At 36.0% G+C, this 23,502-nt stretch overlaps 1 protein-coding gene across 1 annotated transcript in view; it reads right to left on the bottom strand.

Annotated features, from left to right (window-relative positions):
• The window catches only part of ARHGEF38 (Rho guanine nucleotide exchange factor 38), a 120,069-nt gene that overhangs the window by 27,730 nt on the left and 68,837 nt on the right, over window positions 1-23,502 (bottom strand). Inside the window, exons 4-6 of the mRNA XM_019738889.3 lie at window positions 17,607-17,754; window positions 9,719-9,736; window positions 918-1,117 (exon numbers count right to left, since the gene is read on the bottom strand). Of these exons, the coding sequence (XP_019594448.3) occupies window positions 918-1,117; window positions 9,719-9,736; window positions 17,607-17,754 (366 nt within the window). The remainder of the gene's footprint in view (window positions 1-917; window positions 1,118-9,718; window positions 9,737-17,606; window positions 17,755-23,502) is intronic.

Genomic DNA, 23,502 nt, shown 5'->3' with positions numbered 1-23,502 from the left:
ATTATATATTCTAGATAGTAATCCGTTGTCTATGGGCTGTCTTTTCATTTTGTTTATGGTGTCTTTTATTCTACAACTTTTAATCTTTACTCTATGCCCTTCTTTATCATTTGCATGTATTAGGATAAATACATACTATTTTTTGAATTAAAAAAAACTAGAAAATAAAAATAAATGAAGTGATGGGACCAGTTAGCTTCAAAGTCCTGCCATTGCTTTAGTGTTGACTTGAGATTTAATGTTAGAAGTACAAAGCCAATTAAAAACTTAGGGGAACAAACCACACTCAGGGCGGACCCACTATCTAACCCAGTGCCCAACTACATCCAGGATGACAGGAACCGTGAAATTGTGCCTCCTGTTTTGAAATCCACATTCTACTTTAGACACTAGTTTTACATCTCAGCTAACAAATAGTTAACAATAATTATTAATTTGAGAAAGAAATATGCTTGCTCACTTTCGTGGAGCAGTTCTTGTCGAAGAAAAATCTCCATTCTTTGTATGATAAGCCAGGTGTGTTAGCTGGGCCTCCTCACCTGGATCCTCACACCACCACGTCTCCCACTGCTGCTGCGACCTGGCCTTGCCACGTCTCCTTACTACACATACTGCCTGTGAGAGGAGGACGATATGCTGTGGGTATCTTCAGCCCACAATAAGTTACCAGGCATGCAGTGGTCAAAAGAGGTTGAGTATTGGGCTGTTTGATACAAAACTGTCATTTTTGTGCCTCATGATCTCCTGAACCCAGCTGGCAACGCAAAGCCACAATCCCCTCCCTAGCCTCTGACTCTAGATAGCAACTGATCATGATCATGGTAACTGCTATAACCACTTTGACATTCTGATTCTCAGAAACATAAACAGAACACTCCAATCATGGAACATACACAATTCATCGTGTCTCTTCTTACCTAAATCTTTCCGTCTTTTAAGTTCGTTTATGTTTATATTAATGTCTTTCACTGCAGCAAAGGCTTCCTCCAGTGCTCTGAAGTCTGGGTGAGAGGGAGGGGTAGAATTACGAAGTTCGCACAGTAATAGGGGATATTTCATCACACGCTGAATTGGTTTGATCATCAAGGAGCCCATGTCTAGTAAGTTTGGTTTACCTCTACAATAGAGATACATAATATCAGTTTTACAAACATTTGTCTTAACTCCTTTTCAGTTTTATGATTTTTAAAAAATGATTAATCCGGAAACTGTTTTTCTACACCCCTCCCCCCAACCAATTTGGCTATGTGCAATGTCTAAATCAAAGCAAGAGCAATGGATGACAGGAAGAAGCAAGTCTGAAAGATCCTACTACTAAACAAAAACCTAAAAGAAAACAAATGATTATATCAGAAAGGACTCAAAGCATGATTTGCATCCATGTTCCACTTACAACTCTTTTTTTTTATATAATAAGCTTTATAATAACAGTGTGAAATAATTTCAGAATGCATTTTCCCATGACAACCAAGAAAAATGCATTTTACGATAGTATTTTTGTGATTATTAGTGAGGAAAATAAACCCACTGTTTAAAATCTAAACAGATGGCTTATCAAGTATAGTCCCAAGAAAGCATTGTCTTCTCTCCTCTGCCAAATTGAGACATTGCATTCATAATGTTTCAGAGGTTCTACCACAGTCCCCAAAATAGATTTATGATAAATGCCACAGTTCTCTAAATGTTATTAATGCTATCACTATCGCTAATCATTGCTTTCACACAATGGCTTTCCATGATTTTCTGTGTGGAAAACTCAGCCAACAGATTTTCAAATAGCAACATGAAAGTGCGTACTTATGTCTGACTCTTCTTTTCAGAACTGAGATGAGAACATAGCCATTCCAACTGGCCAAGGCAGTTCACAGGAAGGTTTGGTCATGACATTGTCCAATCCACTGTCATTCATTTTTCAGCCAGAATGCAATGGTTTATAAAACCCTTTTTATGTAAAAAGGCAAATAAAGAGATGCTGTAAAAGGAACATGAGTCCCTTCTGGTGGGCAGATATATTCATTTGTTTTCCTTTTTATTTAGTAAATAGAGAATACAGACATGGTTTTCAAATCCTGATAGGTGGATTTTTCTTCTTCAATTATTATTTTTTTAATACTAATATGGATAGACAACAGATTACATGATTGGAATAGTGAAATGAATCTAAAAAATGTTGAACAAAATAAAAAAGTTGTGTCATTAGAAAAGATCTGAAGGCACCTTAAAGACCATATAATGAAGTCTTCATTTGATAAATGAGAAAATAAGGAATTTTGATTATCATGTATACGTGCATGCACTCATGCAGACACACACACACACACACACACACACACACACCGGTCACTGTCTATCACATCTCCCCATTTTATTTTCATCATAGCACTTATCACTATCTAGAGTCATCTTGTTTCTCCATTTATCAGTTTGTACTCAGTTTCTCTGTCACCACTATATCTCTGACATGACATGTAGTATTCTCTCAATAAATATTTGTAGACTGAAGTGATAGATATCTCAGATTTTCTGTAATATGTTTTTATTTTACACTGAACTTTTTTTTTTAATTCACAATGGTCCTAATAGCTGAGGAATTTTCTTCATATGTTAAGCCAATGATGATACCATAATAGAGACAAAGACTGAAGCAAACCAAAAGGTAGCATTTTTTAAGAGGAAAAACCAAAATAAAAAAAAAGGTTGGAAGGCAGTAAAGAGTTGCTTTAATGTGATCTATCTTGTACCTTCTACCCATTTGCACAAAATCTATTTTAAAAAGGGTGAAGAGAGATAAGGAGACAGGGTGGCAAAGAAGGAATGAGGGAGAGAGGAAGAGTTGTTATTGGTTTCCAAGAGGTCTGGGTAAAATAGATGGAAAAAATGTAAATCCATTATGAATACTGAAAAAATAATAAGTGAAAACATTTTTTAACTGATGGTACATCAATAGCAGAATCTTTGAATATGAAGGACACATTTTTTTATATATCTTTAGCAGAGATTCTTCAATAATACAACAGTTTAGAGACTTAAGTAGAAATAATTCCCTTAAATAACAAGTCAGGAATATGGAAGGTATTAACTTGACTAGAAACCATATTATCTATATGAATATGATCAGAATTTCTTCCTAATTTTTCCTTTGACTACCACCAAATATTGGTTTATTTAATCTTCTGAAAATATCATAAAAATATAAAATAATCAAACAATTCAATCAAATAAAACTGTTTTAATAAGATAATTTATTGGTGTGGCCTATTGTTATACACATATTTAAAATTTTTAAATTACAAAAATAATCCCCAGATATATTAAAGAATATCCTTGTATCTTTGAGCTACCCCCCTTTCTTCCTTATCAAGTTATTTCATAAAACCAACCTAGGCCTTTTAGTTGTGACCAAGTCTTATCACTATTTCTTTCTCCATCACTCTTTGGCATCAAAGTTCTATTCTCTTCCTTTTACGTTTCAAGTGAAAATAATAACATTGATAAATGATTAGTTTCTCTTAAAAGCATCACAGATACACATATTAAAAAGGCTTTCTCATACATGAGAAATCTCCCAGACACTTTTGTCTTCAGACACGGACTTTGGACAGTTGCCCAAGTGATGAGCAATGATGTTCTGATATCTACATCACACATACAAGCAATATGGTAGGAAAGATAGGGGATGTGTTATAAGATCAATATGGTAGGAAAGATAAGAGGATGTGTAATGACATCTTAGGCATTCAGTGACACAAAACTCATCGGTCTAATCCCTCCCAGTGAGACAGTTGAGTCCTATGTGTGATACAACCCAGCTCAGTCGAGCAGCCAATTGTCATATGCCTCCCCCACAGAAAGTGACCAAATGCATAACAATTCCCCATACATATTAAGCTGAAAACTAAGGTAGCTATTAATTTGTAATTCTGTTTCATCTTCCTCTGTCTTATCATGAATACTTTCGCAAGTATTTAGTATCATAAGTAGCTATACTAATATCATTACAAATTATTATTGGGATTTTACAAAGTCCAGTAAACACAGCTGGCTTTCTTTTAGCAGCACCCAGTTTTGCTATAAAAAGCTTCACATTAAATACAAAAAAAAAACAACAAAAAAAAAACCCAAAACAGTTTCACAATGAAAATAAAAATGACATTTAAACAATGTAAAAGCTCTGGTGGAAAACAGAACAAATCAGATATTCAACTTTGAGGTACATCTATATTTCTTAAATAGAGGGAGAAAATGAGAGAAAGAAGAAATAATCATGTAACTACTGATCGTATTACTTTGAATTTCCTCTATTTTATGACCACAAGTATCCTGTTTAATATTTATTTTACAGTAGCCACAAACCACCTGTACTATTATTGATTTCTTTTCGATCTATTCTCCTTTTTTAACATCTTAAGTAAATTTTAGAGATAACTGTATATTGCTACACAAATAATGAACAAATACCATTTGCCATAAATTAAAAATAGCTGTGAAAATAAATAAAGAAGTATTAAACAAATTTTAGAAGATGTAAAGGAAATGAATGAATGGTACTTGATATAGCAGACTGGAGAGAACCAATAGTATGGACAGGCAATAATTTAATCATTCATCCAAAGTTTCATTAATTAGAGTCCTTGAGAACATTGGAAGTGGAGAGAGTAAGGTGCGATTAAAATAAGAACTAGTTGAAAACCTGTTTAAGAAACAGCCTAATTCTTAGGGTGCTTTATAAATAAAGGAGATCATTTGGAGGACTAAGGTAATACCTCTTGGAAATTAAAGCATAACAGAAATAAAAACTCAGAAATGTTGTTGAAAATATTCAGGAATTTTCCAGAGAGAACAAAAAAAGAAAGGGATAGAAAATAGAAGAAAACTATAGAGAATTAGAAGAGTGTTCTAGGAGGTTTAATATTGAAATAATGAGTCCCATAAAGAGAGAGCAGAGAACATATGAGGAGGAAATAGTCAGTGAAACAATTCAAGAAAAAGACATGGTTTAGCAGAGTAAAAGGTTTCACTGAGTACCCAGCACAATGGATGAAATGGAATCACACCCTGGAACTTCAGATTCTCGGGGACAAGAAGAAGATCCTACAATCCTTCAGAGAAACATATAAATAAACAGGTACAAACAAATGATTTGGAATCAGAAAACAACTTCAGATTTTTTGTAGCAACACTGAAAGCTCTAACAGTGAAGAATTACCATTAAATTTTGAAGATGATACTTTGGATATGAAAGTTCTTAAAATTTTACTTCCCAGGCATTCTTTGATGAATAGCAGAAACTACTGAAGGATGTACTCTACCCAAAACAGGAAAGAGGCAAAGAGAATCTCCAGGATGATGGGAGGGGAGTTCCTAAAACAGTTGTGCCCAGTGTCACCAGTCCAAACTCAACAGATCAGAAGGCTCTGGGAGAGGCTTTTTTAGAGAGATGAAATTGATAGCATACATAATACATCTGGGTGTCTTGAAACATGACTGGCCATAAGTTTGGCATTAATGATTAGCAGAAAGAAAATCAATAAAATAGGAGAAATAAAAAGACAATAGTTAACTCCCCAGAAAAATAAGTAATCATTTATTCCAAGGTTTAGCTCTGAAAAGAAATTTACTCAGGTATAATTAAAACACTGATAATTGATCTCATCCAAATTGCAATGTAACTATGTAGGAAGAATGGAGAGATGGGAAGAATGTAAGTGTGCATGAGCAGCTTCTAGGGGGGAAATCAATAAGTAATACCCCAAAAGGAAAAACAAACAAACATGCTTTTAGAGTTATGAAGATAAATTCCGAAATAGTCAACTAAAAGATGTGAAAATGCGTGTGTTCTCATGACGAGCATTTAGGAGCCGGTAGAAGAAGAGAGGACTACTATTTTTCTTAAATTCTGTAAAACTATTTGGCTTTTTAAACCATGGTACATATGATTTTCACAAAAAGAGAAAGTTTTTTAAAGAAGGAAACATGCAAGAATATCCAAGAAATTTCTAAAAAGGAAGAGTGTTGAACTGAGCTTAGTTATACCTAGTATTCAAACATAAAGCTGCACAAATGAAAGCAGTTTGGTATGGGTACATATATGGACAGATGATTAGCACAAAATAAAAAAATCAAGAAATAAACACAAGTATGTATGGAAATTAAGTACATGGTTAACATGACATTCCTACTCAGTGGGTAAAAATGAATTATTCAATATAAGGTGTTGTGATAATCAGCTAGCCACATAGAAAAAATAATAAAAATGGACTAATTACACAAAAATAATTTCTAGATAGATCAAAGATTTGAATGTTAAAAATGAAACTGTACAAGAACTTGAAGAAACCATAGGATAACACTTTAAAAACAATCTTGGAGTTTCTAAACATTACACAAACTCCAACAGCCACAGTAGAAAAAAAGTACTAAATCTATTTAAAAATTTACTCTGTAAAATTGTGCGGATAAAAACAAAACCAGAATCTGCCATAAACAATGTTAAAAGTCAAATGATAAGCTGGTAATTATTTACAGAACATACGACAGAAAGAAGGTTAATACCCTTGCTAATTAAAGAGCCATTATCAATCTATTAGAAAAACATGAACATCTCAATAAATATGAACAATGGATAAAAAGGATAATTCATTAGAGGTGAAATACAAATGGTTAAACACACATGAAAAATGCCCAAGATCATTCTTAATGAAAATTAAAACAATACAATACTATTTTTCGCCTATTACATTTCCACATGTAAAGATACAAATATTAATTGTATCTAGTACTGGCAAGTAGTAGTTAAATGGACAACTTATATATGAGTAATGGGGATATAACTTAGTTCAATTTTTCTGAAATTTTTTGGCAATAAGTATCAAATGTCTTTTGATTTATTAATCCCACTTTTAGAAATTTATCCTAAGAAAATAATCAGATTATTGTGCAGAGATCATGTATAAGAATGATCACATAGCATCAATCTTTGCAAGACAGATAGACACAATTCAAGTATTTGTAGGGGTTTGATAAACTAAATAATGGTCTGTACATCAGATAGAATATTACACAATCATAAAGCAATGTAGATTTATGTTTACTATATAGGAAGATGTTCAGAATGTATTAATGAATGAGGTAGCAAGTTTACATACAAAAAATGTATAGCGGTCTTATTTTAGTTAATATGTGTGTACGTAGAGAAAAAATTGCAATGACGTGAGAAACTTCACATTTTAACAATGTTACAATAGTTAACTCTGTAATATGACCACCAATTATCTTTACTCTCCTCTTTTTAATGTTCTATATTTTGCAGTGTTTCTTCAATAATTTTAAAAGGACAAAGCTTAAGAAAAGAGAAAATAACGTAACATTTTGAAATTAATAAAAACCTGGAGATCCAAAGGTTGGACGAACTGGTCAGACAGAGAACATATATATACGCAAAATTTAAAAAATGTGAAGATCTAAATCTGTATTTTTGGAGATAGTTAAATTTAGAAGAGGTATGTTTTTCTTGCTTTAGAACATGGGACTGTATCACATGTTTTTGGGGGTGACTTTTTGGTGGGGGATTCTATGATTCTCATCACTTTAATACTGTCTTTGGGGTATGTGTGATTGTAATTCAAAGTAATCATTTTAGAAGGTATAAATATTGTTGCCTTTCTCTGTATTTTTTTAAATGTAGGTTGAAAAAAGAAAACAGAAAATTTTCAGTTTCCATTAAGTAAGGAAAATTGTTTTTCATTATTTAAAAACCCACCCCTCCTAAATGCACTAGTGGCTGCAGCATTCCTGGCCTTGGCTGCTATGGAGCCTAACAATTACACAGTCCTTGACACTGCATTTACCCTTTTGTGTCGCAGCTTGTGTGCCTCTGACCTGAGTGAGAGAAACAGGAAGGAAAACAGCTCATGGCAGACGTGGTTTTGATGTTCCTCCAGCCACATGCTGCGAATGCAATTCCTCTTTTTCAGTTTTTGATGTATAGAATAAGCTAGAGGGGGCATACACTCCCTGCTAACTCCCACACAGCAGGATCTCCACAAAAGCTAGTGCCATTCTTTCAGCAAGTATTTCAATACAATGTGCTGTTCGTTGTAAGTGTTCTGTATGGAGGAGCCTGTGCGTGCTAACTGTATGGAAAGAATCTATACTCTCCTCCTCTGACTCTGACTCTGTCTCTGTCTCTGTCTCTGTCTCTGTCTCTGTCTCTCTGTCTCTCTCTCTCTCTCTCTCTCTCTCTCTCTCTCTCTCTCTCTCTCTCCCCCCCTCCCTCCCTTCTTCCCCCTCATAAAAACCTAAGCTGTAGAACAAGAAGCCTAAGTAGAATTTGTAGCATACGAAGTTCTTCTCTAATCATCCAGCTATGTAAATCTCCAGTCCTAGGTACAATGATGCCAGGGGCTCAGGCTTCATAACAAGACAACAATTCCCTCCCTGCCCTCAACCCCATCCTCATCAACTATCATTGACAAGAAGCCATTAAGGCCCTGGAGAGCCCAGGACCAAGAGGCCTTTTTTTTTTTATTATGTGCACCTTCAAATTAAAATGATCCCAGATTTAGGAACTCATTGAGCAAACCTACTTATATCTGTTTATAGAATTTGTTTTTCTTTTGAAAGAAAAGACTTATAAAGTGAGAGAACTAGGTGCTTGTTCGGTATGTCAAAAGCTAACTCCTCAACTTGGCTGAGGTTTAAAGCCTTAGTCCACAGGTCTGCTGGATGATGCCTAATTCTCCCACTTCACTCTGAACTCTCTTTCCTCATGGTTGCTCTGCACCAAAGCATGAATGACAGGTATTTACAGCTTAAATTAATATAATTTTTACTTTGTAAATTTTGTATTTCTTGATGTAAAGTTTCAGGAGTTTAGAATACACACACACACACACACACACACACACACACACACACACACACACATACACACACACACAAGCAAACACACAAACCTACTAGGAACTCAGGAACTCAGATAGTTGCTGACCATGCTAAGCCAAACATAATGCTTTTCAAAGTCCTGTAAATTTGAGTTTGTATTTAAGTCAATATCATCCTTTCAGTATTAGTCAGGCCAGACATGCTTTTCTTCTATAAAAATGCACATCTTTCAAAATGTGTGTTGTTTTATAAGGTAACTTCTATATTGTCTTAGTGACCGATTTCATTTTAATATTTCTTTTTCATGCTACATATATGGGTATGAGTTTTTCTTTATAAATCATACAAGAATCCAAATTAGAAGAAACCCAATATTTTACTGTAATACACAAAGAATCTTTTGTATATTAATCTCTGGAAATTTTAAAAACATTATGATATTAATCTAAGGCTTTTTTTTTTTAAGACTAATGTTGTTCTTAGGAAAAAGTGTTTTTGAACACAGTAAGATTCCTAAACATATGTGTGATTGGAAGTTTCTGAAGAGCTCCTGGCACCAGCAAACTTGTGATTTAAGTAAATTATATCCCAGGATTCTTCTAAAAAGTTTAGTGAAGTATACATGATAATAATGTGATATGTAAGATTATCTCAGACAAATTGGAAATGAGGAAACCAGTCACATCTATGGCAAATGCCTTTGAAATCTTGACTTACTTATTAAAAGCAATAAACAAATTGTAAAAACTAAAAATACTGATTTGTATAGAAATATTCAACAGCTTTTCCTCATGATTTTTACATTTGATTTTATTATTAAGACAAAAGTACTTACTCTTGCACGTATATTTTCCTGTAAAAGAAGGGGAAAAAAAGTAAATTCATGGAAATCCACATATTTGAGGTAATATACCAGTGTTATAAAAGTTTTAAAATTTTATTACACAACATAAAGTAATAAGTCATTTTCATGAAAGTTTTAGAGAATTGGTCTCATTATTTTATAATCATGTCCCTGAAGTTTTATTTTACACTTCCTATAAGGTGGAAAACTGTTGATTCAGATTGTGGTTAGTAAAGTTTGATCATTTGAAAATGGATTTAAAGGTCAATTTTTGTTTACATTAAAAAAAGAATCTATTAAACATAATAATAGGAGAAACTGAGATTACAATATTACAAAGGAAAGTGTAATCGACTTGCAGAAAACACTAAACTAGTGACTATCCAGTGCTCTGTAATAGCTCTGTATATAGTGTGATGTAGATTATAAACAATTCACCTATTCAATGAGAGAATGCCCACAAAAACTTTCACTAGGCACTGCTAGCTTTTGTGGCTTCCATTTTGCTCAAGTAAAATTCGGGTCGTTCCAAAGCAGTGTGCTCTACCTCTCCTTCCCTCTCCTGTCTATCTCATTTGCTGTTGTTCCCCTATTCTCCCTTCTGTGGCACCTGCCCAGGTCTCCTCACTCTTTCTAAAGCCTGAAGACAGGCTCCTGCCTGGAGGTCTTTGCACTTGCAGTTCTTCTGCCTGATTGCTCTTCCTCTCCAGATAAGGCTCACTCCTTATCTCCTTCAGCTCTTTGTGCAAACGTTCCTCCTCGTGAAGTCTTCCCTGACCAAACTTTTAAAAATCGTGCTCTAACTCCCACTGACTCTTTATCCTCACTCCTTGCTTTTTTTTTCCCTCCCCATAATGCTTTGTCACTTTCTAACATACTACGTACTTCTTTAGTTGACTGTCTCTCTCCACACCTACATCCCAACAAGGGCAAGGATTTATGCTTTGTTCTCTGCTGTAGTCCCAGTACCCGAAAAAGTGACAAGCACATTGCAGGAGCACAAAACACATTTGTCAAATTAATTACTTAACCATAAAAAGTGGGAATCATTCAAGTTAAATTTCAGGAACAAGGGAGATGGAAGTTTTTCTCTAAAAGCCTCACGAGGCTATAAGTAGAGAAGTAGAGTAATAATCTGTGTTAATCACCTAATCACCTTGATCTCTGATTTTCAATCTTTTGGAATACAGTAAATGTTTCAATATAAGAAAATGCTATGACCCCATCACATAATAGTCTTGTCATAGTCAATGATTGAGAAAAAAATTCAATGATAAATACCTATGCTGAATTCCACAAATTTTAATGAACTTAATAAGTTTTAAAAAATGAATCCCAGTACTCTATGTGGAAAATAATGGTATACATATGTGTAAAGCAATTATTTCTTCACTCTTCAGACATGTTATATGGAGGGATTCCTACACATCTTGGAATAATTAGGTTCTGCTGAATCCAAGACGCCCTAGTTGGGAATAAAGCAGAGAATTACAATTTAAAAAAAAAATCAGCAGCTGCCACAATTTTAGGCAATTGTTAACTGTTGTTTGAAGAACTCTTTTACTTCAGTGAAAGAAATTGCACTGCCGCGACCCCCCCACCCCCACCGCCCAATATTTCCTTTAGGCTCACATTATTTCCCCAATTTCTATCCCCTTCTAATGAGGAATTTCTTTTTCCCAATATGCTCTGTGAATCATAGATCAGAAAATTTAAAAACCATTAAATGCAGTTTTCTATTGGAAACACAATTGAAAAATGTGATCATTTTGGAACCAAAACACATACTTTGAAATTGAGAGAAAAGATTGTTCTCTTAACTCCTAGAGAAAACTTTGAAAACTTTTTCTCTGTCTTTTATTTTAACCAAGTAAAACCTAAATATGATAACATAAATTAAACACTGTATTTAATGTAAGTGTAACATTTTATAAAGAAGAACCTAAGAGATTTTTCCAACAGGTTTTCCCTGTTGGAGTAGTGAAATAGTGATACTACATTCTAACATATCCTTTGTATTTGCTCATCGTTTTTTAAGAATTTCTCTTTTAGGAGAAAACTTTCCAGAAGTTGACCCCAGCCAAGGACAATTCAGGAAGAAGGAAGTTAAATTGTGTACATTTACCCCTTTATGGGATAAAGTAACTTACTATGTCTACCGCCACACCTCCTACCTTCGTGGGCGCATTATAATCTGACTCAACAATTAACAGACGTTTTTATATGGCTATTCCTTAAGGATTATAGTCTTTGTTCAAACATGATACCACATAATGAGGAACTAAATTTCCAAAAGTGATTTCAATCTTTATATTGAACATGCCATTGGAATACTACTATGAAATACAAAATGTGATGAACAAATTGAGATCTATTCCTTTAGATCCTGTGCTGCATGAACTTCCAGCTTCCTCCCTGAATGGAGAAACTATAGCAGAATATGAGCAGCCAAAGTGCCCAGATGACTGTAAGTTAAAAATTTTCCTTCTATGGACAGTGGCCTTGGTTAGGAAGAAAAACGTAGATTAATTTATAACAACTAGACATAAAGTTAGAAATATGTCTTCCAGCCACCAAAAAATTTGGAAAAACCCCTTCATTCTTTTTCTGTTACAAAATAAACAGATCTCTATGGCCTCTGAAAGCAACAAGGATTTGGCAGTATTTATAACTAGAAAAACAGAAAAAGGAGGCAGCAGACAGGCTATTCTAATTATAGCTACACTGGCATTTATAGCTATTCTATTTTTTCACTTTTCCTCATACAGATCAGAAACCTTAAATAACCCCAACGAGGCTAAGTAACTAGATCTTTAGCAAGTAACTTTCATAAATTTAGGGACTGTACTAATACAGTATTTCATACAATCTTAGGGGTCACTAATGCAGCTCTGTAAATACTCCTTGTTGAACAAATGAAAAGATGAAGATTTCCAGTTTGTATGCTATGGATGCAGATGTGTTATTGTGCCTCTGGATAGTTTAGTCTTTTCTGTCTTAAGGTCTCCAAACCGTGAAATTACTGCTTAGGTTGTCTCTACAGTTGAAAATAGTTCATGTGCTTCGGAGAATGCAGCGAGTGAGTGACGTGGGCATTTCTCCTTCTAAAGCAGTTCTTTTTTTTTTTTTTTAATTAGTTTCAGGTGTACAAAACAATGCAATAGTTGGAGCATTTCATCCCTCACAAAGTGATAACCCCCCTCCCCCAATCTATTGCCCCCCTGACATTGTATATATCTATTACAATTCCATTGACTCTATTCCCTATGCTGTACTCCACATCCTGTGAATGTGTGTGTGTGTATGTATATATATATATATATATATATATATATATATATATATATATATATATATATATTTGACATTCAATATTATTCAGCTTCAGCTTCAATATTATTCAGTGACCACACTGCAGTGGTCAGGTATCTACACTGTCTATGAAGTGGTCTCCTTAATAAGACATGGTCCCATCTGACACCCTACAAAATCTTTACAAGATTATTGATTCTGTTCCCCAAACTGTCTGTCATATCCCCTTGGCAAGACTGTAGTTAACAATTTATGCTGTCTAATCCCTTCCCCTTCGCCCTCATCCCTACCCCCATCCCTTCTAGCAACCATCAGTTTTTCCTCTATATCTGAGACTATTTTTGTTTACTTTGCTCATTTATTCAGTTCTTCAGATTCCACATATAAGTGAGATCATATGGTATTTGTCTTTCTCCAATTGCTAAAGTAGCTCTTAACTGGAGTGTGTATCCACAGCCACCTGAGGGGGCTGGTTAAAATGCCTGTTCCTGGACTAGACCCCCAGTGACCATATTTTTTTTTTTTTGTCTGGAGCAGAGTTTAGGAATTTGCACTATTAATCCCCATCCCTGGTAGGTCTGATGCAGGGGAATTTACACACCAGGAAACACTGCCCTTGTGTTTCAAAGGGATTCAAAAGCATTTTCTGGATGCAAATATTATTTTCTCTTTTGAAAGATACTGGGCTTCAAAGAATAGCCAAAGGTTATGAGCTCTAGGCTGTTATAGAACCAGGAAATCTCTCTACTATCTTTTCGGAAATTAGTCTTGAACTTCACCCTGACAGCTTCTGGTGTGCTATTTAAATTACTCTGCTATTGTTATTCAACTCTCCAGATGGTTTTTCTTATCTACCCACCTAGAAGGTGTGTTCCTAGTAGGCAAGAACTATGGTTATACATATATTTTAAAAATATTTTCAACATTATCTAGCACTCTTAATACATATTTATTAGGCCCTCAATCAATGTATTTTAATTTGGTTAAAATGCAACCTAAGTTGCTTTAAAATCTGCTTTAACTTCTGAAGCATGAAGCCACCCACCTCTCTCGTGGATATTGCTTCAAACCCAGTTATTCTAATATCCCTTTGCACAGTAGAAAATGGAGACCACACCTAATATTCATTAGAAATGGGCAACTGTGCACTTGAGCTCCGCTATTTAGCCACAAGGAAAAGGCAGAGCCACAGTAATAGCTCTGACTGATTACTTGGCAAGGGAAATCAAGCCCTTGGGTGTTCCAGACTCTCGTTGGCCTATAAACCTGTTTGAAAACCTGTTTCTCAGAATTTAAAGCTTAGCTCAATTGAGGTCGGTATTATAGTTAATGTCAATAATTCTACTGCTCTCAGCTTTCAGGCAGACCAGTACAATTCATCATTAACTTTATGTTCATGGAAAGGCAACTTTTGGGAAAATAGCTCTAACTTAAGCTATTTTGTTTTGATTTTCTTTCCCTTAAGAAATAGTTCTGCCAATATTACTTCCTCTTGATTTTGTGCTTTCTAAACCTTAACACCTGCCAGTGCCTGAAATTATTCCCTAAAATCAGAATGGTGTGGAATACACAAGATTTGGGACATCACCAGGGCAATAACTCGAGGCTTTCAGAAAAAGATCAAATGAGCCATTGCATCTGAAAGTAATTTTCAGTAATTAAGGTTTCATGAAGTTCAAAAATTACCTCTGCCTTTAGCTACTTTTTAAGGGGTATGATACTGAGCTCTACTGCCTAGTGGAATGTTCTGACAAGGTCAATTTCTCTTAGGAGTCAAAAGCTTAATGAATAATAAACTAATGTCCATCCCCTCTGAATAGACAGCTCCACTTCTGGTCAGCGGTTAAGAGCACATGACAAAGAAATGAACTACATCCTCTCCCCTTGTGGACCTCCGTTTCTAGGGTTGGAGTTGAGCTGATGACCCAAGGTGTTAGTTGTTCCCTTGCTATAGGAGTTCTCTTTTTAATTTCTAGAAACTGAAGAAGGAAAGAGGCTCAGGACAGACATTGATTGGATCAGATCTTGCCACTATATAAGATAGAAAAGGTGTTTATTCACACCCAGGATAACACCATTATTTAATCCTAGGGGAAAAAAGTATCTGCATATTTAGAAGACTGTGCTCCTAATATATTAATTTATTAATATGGATACAATTTCAGACTTTAAGGGTTCTCTGGATTGATTTGCTAACACTGAACTAAATTTCAAATGGTGGAGAAATATGAACAGGAGCTCCTTATCACATATTAACCTTAAGAGTCACCTGGTCATACTGAGCTTCTTATGGGCAGGGTCTAAATCTTTATTTATTTTTGTATTTTCAGCGCCCAGGACTATGTTTGGTGCAGCACAAGCACTAAATAAATGCTTGTGATTTATGAGGTGTGATCAAAAAGTACGGTGAGTGTTTAAATTAAAAAAAAAAAATTTATAGTAAAAGACACATTGCCATTAATTCCTCCCAAAAATACTCCCCCTTGCTTCAAACATATGTATCCCATCATTCTTGCCATTTTTTCTGAAGTAGTTCTATAAGTCTTTTTTTGTGAGTGTCTTCAGTTGTGGTGTCATGTCTGCATGATGTCCTGAATTGAGTCAAAACATTTACCTTTCATGGTCATTTTGACCTTGGGGAAGAGCCAGAGGTCACAGGGTGCCAGATACAATGAACAAGGTGGATGAGGACACACAGTGCTGTTTTTATTTGATAGAAATTGCCATATCAGAAGCAATGTGAGACATGGAGCCTTTACCGTTGTGATCACAAAATACAGTGAATGCTGCTGCCGAGTACCATCCAACGGAAAGGCAAGGATCTTCAATACGAGAAGTAGCACATCAAACCTTAGTAACAGTGTATGACAAATTTCAACTTGATCGGTGCAGTCGGGTGTGAGCTACGGTTGAGAGAAGGTGTGTTTTGAAGTGTGCTGTAAATCATCCTCCATCATGGCAACACTCCGTGTCACACACCACTTCTGCTATAGGGCAATTTCTGTCAAATAAAAACATTATGGTGTGTCCTTCTCCACCTTATTCACCAGATCTGGCACCTGTGACTTCTGGCTCTTCCCCAAAGTCAAAATGACCATGAAAGGTTAATGTTTTGAATTGATTAAAGACATCGAGGCAGCCATGACAGCACAACTAAAGATACTCTTGAAAGAGGACTTCCAGAACTGCTTCAGAAAGTGGCAAGAACAATGGGATAAGTATGTTCTAAAAGAGGGGGAGTATTTTGAGGGGGATTAATGGCAATGTGTCTTTTACTGTAATAAATTCTTTAAATTTAAACATTCACCATATTGTTTGATCTCACCTCATGAATATGTTATTTTCCATGGCATGAAAAATGGTTAAAGAACTGTAATAACTCAATGACCAGTAGAGGGCAATAAAGTTAATTAAAAAAATTCTCCCGGCCAGTTTAAACCCACTTTCAGGCCCAGTTCTTGCCTAGAAAGACTTTCTCCATCGTAGTCTCATTTAGTCTCCTAATTTCACTTTAATTCAGTTACGAACGTCTTGTACTACATTAGGACCTCCATTAATACCCCCTACAATAGAGTATATACGGGGGATGTACTAGAAGGTCAGACTGGTTGGTGTGCATTGACTTATACATCACAACTCTCCCTGTTTGGTTAATTCTTGGCCTAATCAAGACCATTTGACATAGGTAATTTTTAAAAATCCTTAAAAAGACCACAATAGAATCACTGGGTAAGATGTGGAGTAAGACACTAATTTGGGCTTTAAGTTTCATGTGGTAAAATAAAAAAACAAAAAACTGTATATACAGTAAGATACCAATTTCATTTAAAAGAATCACCCCAAACACATGTCCATATTTATGCATACAGATAAGATTAGAAGACAATGCAAACTGTGGTTATTAATACACGGTTTAGCAAGGAATTAATACATGGAATAGCAAGGGCTTTTATCTTATTCATGCTTTCTTCTAATTTTTTAGATTTTTATAGTACATAGATATTTCTTCTGGATAAAAATAAATGTATAATATATAGCACCTCCCACCAACAATTTGGGGATGAGGGAGAAGGTATGACTAATTTTCCTGAAACCAACTTTAACAGGGCCTGACTTGTGTTCACCCATCTCCTCTCAGTCTGAGGGAAGGTGAGGGCTCTTCAGAGAGTCACGGACATTCCACTGATTTTATTATCCCATGTGCTACAGTGGCCACAGTGCCACGTGTTGTCTCACGTATTCCTTGATCTGAGTGGAGCAAGCAAGAAACAACAGCTTTAAGGAGGGGCTTTTCTTCCATATTTCGCTTCTTTGATGTTGCATTTTTCTATCTCTACAGATCCCCAAATCTTCTCCCATGTTATTTTTAGTCATCTTTGCAGGGGAAAAAAATAGTCAATCAGGGTTTCTGGAATGTCAGCTTTTCATAAAGAGAACGCAAAGTAGAGCTTTCAGCAAGCTTCATAAAACCTAGGATTTATGTGAGAACTTTCATCTACATCCAGTTAAAATGTTCCCTGCTAGGCAGCTGCGAGTGCATGGAAATCATCATTTGAAAAGGCCTTACTTTAAGGACTGGATGCAGAGGCTCAAATGTTGCTTCAGCTCTTCCTCCTTTTCATAGGACTCCAGTATACTGTGTGCTTCATCCTGGTGATAGCAGTAGATTTTATAAATATCCTCCAGAGGCCCTTTAATCTGCAGGAATATCTCTCCTGATAAATAAACAAAGCAAAGGCAAAACAAAGGCAAAACGATATCAAGTCAGACCACACTGGCACTTCGCATATTCATTATGCCACAACTTTGACTAGTGTTAAAAAGTTGGCTGGGTTCTACTTTATCCCCAGGTTATTTAGGAAGGGTGGAAGATATTAAGTGGCCTGCCTCCCACCACCACTTTACTTTTTCTTCTTTTCTCCCTCCTTCCCTCCCTGTCTTTTTTTTTTTTTTTTTTCTCTCCCTTCCTTTCTTTTATAAAACAAAAGATAAAGAACTTAACAGAGCTAGGCAGCAAATGAAAGATGGTTTTCTCAGAGGTAACCGTGTGTTTGGCTGGCCTGCAGGAGCCTGGCTTAGGGCAGCACGTTAGAATCAGTCCCCGTGGGTTTGGATCAGGTTGTGCTACACCCTTGGACAGGTTATGATGGACAAGTTATTTTTACCCTCTGAACCTGTTTACCCATCTGTAAAATGGGGACAATAATAGATCTAACTTCATACGGTCATTATACAAATTAAAGAGATAGTGTGCGTGCAGTTCAGAGTATAGTATGTACATGGTAAATGCTCAGAATGCAGCAGTTATTATTAATTTATTAAAGTTATGGAAAGTGAAATTTCAGGTGCTACGTAAATCATTTTTAAATATTTATTCCACTAATATTTCCTGAGGTTCTCTAAAAGGCAAGCAATGGAGCTTAGATAAATAAAATATTTTCTTATATGTGATGATAAAAAGAATCAGCCATTGTTTCTGTTAAAAAAATGGATATAATAAATAAAAGGAAATAATGTCAATTGGATAATGCTATGAACAAGGCTTACAAGTATGACTGTCTCTTCATAAAGCAGCTTGGGCTAATTGTGTCCAGCATTTAAGGAATCTTGTTTGATAGTATGATAAAACTGGATCTATAACTGATGGTTCAGGAAGATATTGGACAATAGTTTGATTTAATCTCCCACTCCTTCACTTAAAAATGTGTATTAAACATCCACTGCCCAACCCGGCACCGTGTTAAGATGATTTGGGATACACAAAAGAAATATGTGATAGGGTCTACTCTCAAAAACATTGCAAACTTGGAGTTGATAATGATTTGGAGCTGAATTGATTGGGAGTGACATGGACCTATTATAGTAAGAACAGCAAGTCGTTCTTCCTTCAGAAATAGAAATGCCCTTTGTATTTTCAGCACGTTTTGCATGCACTGGCTGTCCAACTCCCTGTATATATAGGAGGGGAGAAGAGTTTACTTATCCATATTAAATAAGGATGGACAAATCTGAGTTTAAAATAAATTAGTGATTTTCCCAAAGTCCTAGCGGGAGGTGGCAAAGCCAGGATTAGCGATCATATTCTTCTCATTTATTTCCTCAGGCTTTAGCTTTCCATATGTCAAAACAGTTGGACACTGTGCAAAGTGATGCACTTGGAAAGAATCAGAAATCACCGTCATGTATGGTTTTTATGGTGAATTTGGGAATGACTTCTTAAAAAAAAAAAACAACCTTTGAGCCTCAATTCTCTCATTTGTAAAGTGGGAATAAGTGATAGTAATTCTTGGGATGAATTTGAGAATTAAATGGGATGTGGATGTAAGAAGTGCCTGACACTGACAAGTTGCTTAATAAATGTCACTTGTCTCTTAATGCTGCTCTACTATCTCTAGAATTAAAACACTTGTACTTTTCTAATTATATCCAGCCAATAAAAGACTGCTTTTGTTTTCATTATATGAGATTTCCCTGTGATTATTGCTAGACTCTGTGTGTCCTGTGCGTGTGTGTACGTGTGTGTGTGTGTGTTTATCAGTGCTTTTTTGGATTTGTAAAGAAACTCAGCATCTGTGAGTATCTTTGGAACTGAAGAGATGAGGCATTCTTGTTTTGTCACTGGGATTATACTGGGTTGATCCTTCTATCCATAGAGGTCTGGTAGATTTACTCTTCAAGACAATGGCCACACAGACAGTAAAAACAGAGTAGTTATAAGAAGAGACGATACATTACGATAGTGGCTAAATTGAGGGTTAGGCATAAGATGAGGAGAGCCTCCCAGTAACAGAGCCAGGTGGCAAATGGGAGTGAGGGCTTTGGTTGGGCGAGGGAATTATGGCCCAGAAATGCAAGCGAGCGGTGAGGCTCAGAGAAAGCTCAGGAGCAAGTCAAGGAGAAACCAGCTGAATTCACACAGCCCAATACAAGTTGAAGTTGTAAATATGGATGTTCATTATGAAGCAGCTTAGAGACAAAGAAAGAAAGGTAGGGACGCCCTCATAAATCCACAATAGGATCAAGTCAGAAAGCCAAAAAACAAAGGGCAAAGACATTTATTTTACACACAATGAAACCATTAATTGTAAATTCCCTTCTATTTTCTTTAATGGAAGTGGTCTAGTTTGAAAGAATTTATAGCTCTCCCCTTCACAGCAGAGTGGAATTTTTTACTCTTTCCAAGTAAAATTCTTTTGGGGCTCTGATAATAATTATTAAAGTTAAAAGGTATTTAAGTACTATAATTGAAAGTCATTTATTCACCCAAAGGCCAAGTACAACACTGGTGGGCAGAATATTTGATTCTCCTCCCAGCCCTACCAATGTATTCTGCTTCATAATGGTGCAGATGAAGCGATGTGTCTTGCAGCAAAAGAAATGATTCTGTTTCCACGGTAACATAACTCTCGGCTGCGTTTCTTTAGCGGTGAAGGACAACTGCTCTATCTAATGTATATGGGTTGGAAGGGATGATTAGGAGTGGAAAAGAGACTGAGCCAAGACCAGTGAAGGTAATTTCACTTCTGGCAGCCTGACACAAAAGCACCAGAATCGTATAAAATAAATATAACTATTGTGTGTAGTTCTTTTTAAAAATTCTACAACCCAAGACTTTTCTGCCCTCGTTGCCATGCAAAAAAGAAAAAAATGCACCCTTTTCAATTTCCTCAGTTATCTCCTTTAAAAACAACTCCCAAGAATATGGAACACCTTTTATGCCCTGGTATCATTGTTTCTGTGTTCCACATTGCTCCCTTCACTAATGTAAATATATTCATGTTCCTCTTGGAGGCCCACCTCTTCTTTACTTCCAGATCCTCATATCCAACCCTAGATGTGCCATGCCAAACAATGCACCCTCTGTATTATTCTAACACCACTCCGAGGTGAACTTACCCTGCAGGTAAGTAAACCAGGGTAAACCAATGATATCTAAGAGTTCTCCTTCAACTAGGCTTTGTTTAGGAACATGGCATTAAAGGGAATGAAGTAGGAATAGTCTTTACTTCATCCTTATTTGGCAACAATTTAATGAGTGACAATTATGAACCAAGCACTTTGGTAGGTACTGCAGATATGAAAAATCACCACTGCCCTCAAGGAACTTATAAAGGCAGAGAGAAGAACAGACTCCCATTTACCACATTAAGTGGAAAGTATGACAACAGAGCCATAAAACACAGAGAGTCATCTGTCTCCTCTTGAGGACCTTTGAGCTATTTCCATAACTGTTTCTCCTTGAAATAGGAGGTATGAGTTGGGCAGAGAGACACCCTGAAGGAGCAAGGTCTTTTCAAAAGCTGCAAGTGCTTTCATATGGCTGCTGGTACCCTGTCCGTGGGGAAGTTTCGGAGGAGGCTGTATTGGTAGGCAGTGGCCAGATCCTGAAGGAGCTTGTGTATCAGGAAGGAGATGGAACTCCAGCCTGAAGGTAGTGGACAATCACTGATGGGTTTGAGACAGCAGACTAACATGATTAGATTGTGTTTCAAAGAATATTCTTGGAGTTAGTCGTATGAAAGATGGAATTTGGAGGACGAGATAGTGAGACTGGAAAAGAAAAACCAATTGAAAATCTTCTGTAATAACACAAGAAACAAATAATGAGGCCTAAAACAGGAAGTCATAGCACTTAAGAGATAGTGCTCTAGAATCACCTGCCTGCTTTCAAATCCTGGTTTTACCATTTACTTCTGTGACATTTGGGAAAGTGACTTGATTTCTGTCTTCCTTAATTTCCTTATCTGTAATTTGGAATAGTAATAATAGTACAGTCATTTGAAGATTAAATGAGTTAAAATATATGATATATTTATGTCAGCAGCTGGCATGTGCAAATAAATGCTCAATGGATGTTAGCTATAATCACTAAAGCAAAAACAGGGAAGATGGAGAAGAGGGAAAGAAAAATGGACATTAAACATATGTGAGACATAAAAAGGGTAATTCCAGGTATATCCCAGGATTCTGGTTTCAGTGAGCACGTGGATAGCCAATGACAACAAGATAAGGAGTAGGTTTAGGAGAAAAAACAGTGAGTTTAGTTTTAGATGTACCATGTTTGAGTCACCATAGAATATTCAAGTGGAGCAGTCCTTAATGGAAATGGATACATGAGCCTGGCATTCAGGAAAAAGAAGATCTGGAGAAGAGATGTACATCTGTAAACGTTGAGCTGTGGAAGCCATGAATTTGATATGGTCACACAAGAAAGTTCACAGGATGAGGAAACAAGAGGACTTGAAACCCACAAGCTAGGGAACAGTAACACTGAGGGGAGCCTAGAAGACCAAGTGCAGAAAAGCTTGAGAAGTCACAGCCAAGGAGAAGACAGGAAAACTGGCATTGGTGTCAACAAAGCCAAGGACAAAGTAGTAAGGAAGAATGCAAAACAATTGAAAAAGTCTGTGGGTAAAGGAACCTGCCATTTTTCCCTAATGTCAGTGCTCCCCCTTTTCTCTAGTAATAGAATTGTTGCTGCCCCAAATAAAAACTACATTTACCAGCCTCCATTGCAATAGATGTGGCCAGGTAATTAAAGTCTGACAATGGGATATAAGTAAAAGTGTCCTGTGATAATATCTAGGAACTTCCATTAAGAGGCAGTTTAGTTTATCTTTTACTCCTCCTTCTCCATATTTTCCTCCGTCCTGCTGCCTGGAATTTGGATATTACCTTATCCATGAAGACAAGCTGTCGGCTGGAAGATGTTTGTATCCCAGAGGACTTTGTGGAGCAAAGCTGCCATGCAGGTGTAGATTAAATGTCTTTAGACTTTTACATAATAGCGTGAACATTACCCAATGAACATTTAATTTATTTAAACTAGTAATGTTTTGTTTTGTTTTCTGTTTCTCCCAGCTCAATTTAATTCCAATCAACACACTATGTTTTTTTCTTCTTCTTCTACAGAAAAATATTTTGGGAGAAATCATGATGAGTTGAATGTCCCCTCTTTACTACCCATAAAATTTTCTTCAAAAATTCTATACAAATATCACATGAACTGTTACTTCTAAAGAGTATTATGAATTGAATGTTTGTTTCCTCCTAAATGCCATATGTTGAAGCCCTATGGTGCTGTGGAATGATATTTGGAAGTGGTGTCTTGGGAGGTAATTAGGTTTAGATGAAGGCATGTGGGTAGAGTCCCCATGATGGGATTAGTGTCTCTATGAGAAGAGGAAGAGACACCAGAGCTTTCTCTATCCACCATGTGAGGATACAATGAAAAGGTGGCTATCTACAAACCAGGAAGAGGGCTCTCACCAAGAACCAGGCATCTTGCTCTTGGATTTTCAGCCTCCAAAACTTTGAGAAATAAATGTCTATTGTTTAAGCCACCCAGTCCATAGTAATTAATTATGGTAGCATGAGCTGACTAAGACAAAGAGTTTAAAGTAGGAAGTTACGTGTATTAATAAGAAAAATTATGCAATAAATTTCAACTCTGAAAACCAACT

The sequence above is a fragment of the Rhinolophus sinicus genome, chromosome 1, assembly GCF_057876585.1.
Source record: "Rhinolophus sinicus isolate RSI-liver-muscle chromosome 1, RSI-T2T, whole genome shotgun sequence".
In the NCBI taxonomy this organism is placed as follows: domain Eukaryota; kingdom Metazoa; phylum Chordata; class Mammalia; order Chiroptera; family Rhinolophidae; genus Rhinolophus; species Rhinolophus sinicus.
Note: the sequence above shows the minus strand (reverse complement) of the source record. Positions and strands in the feature narration are given on the sequence as shown.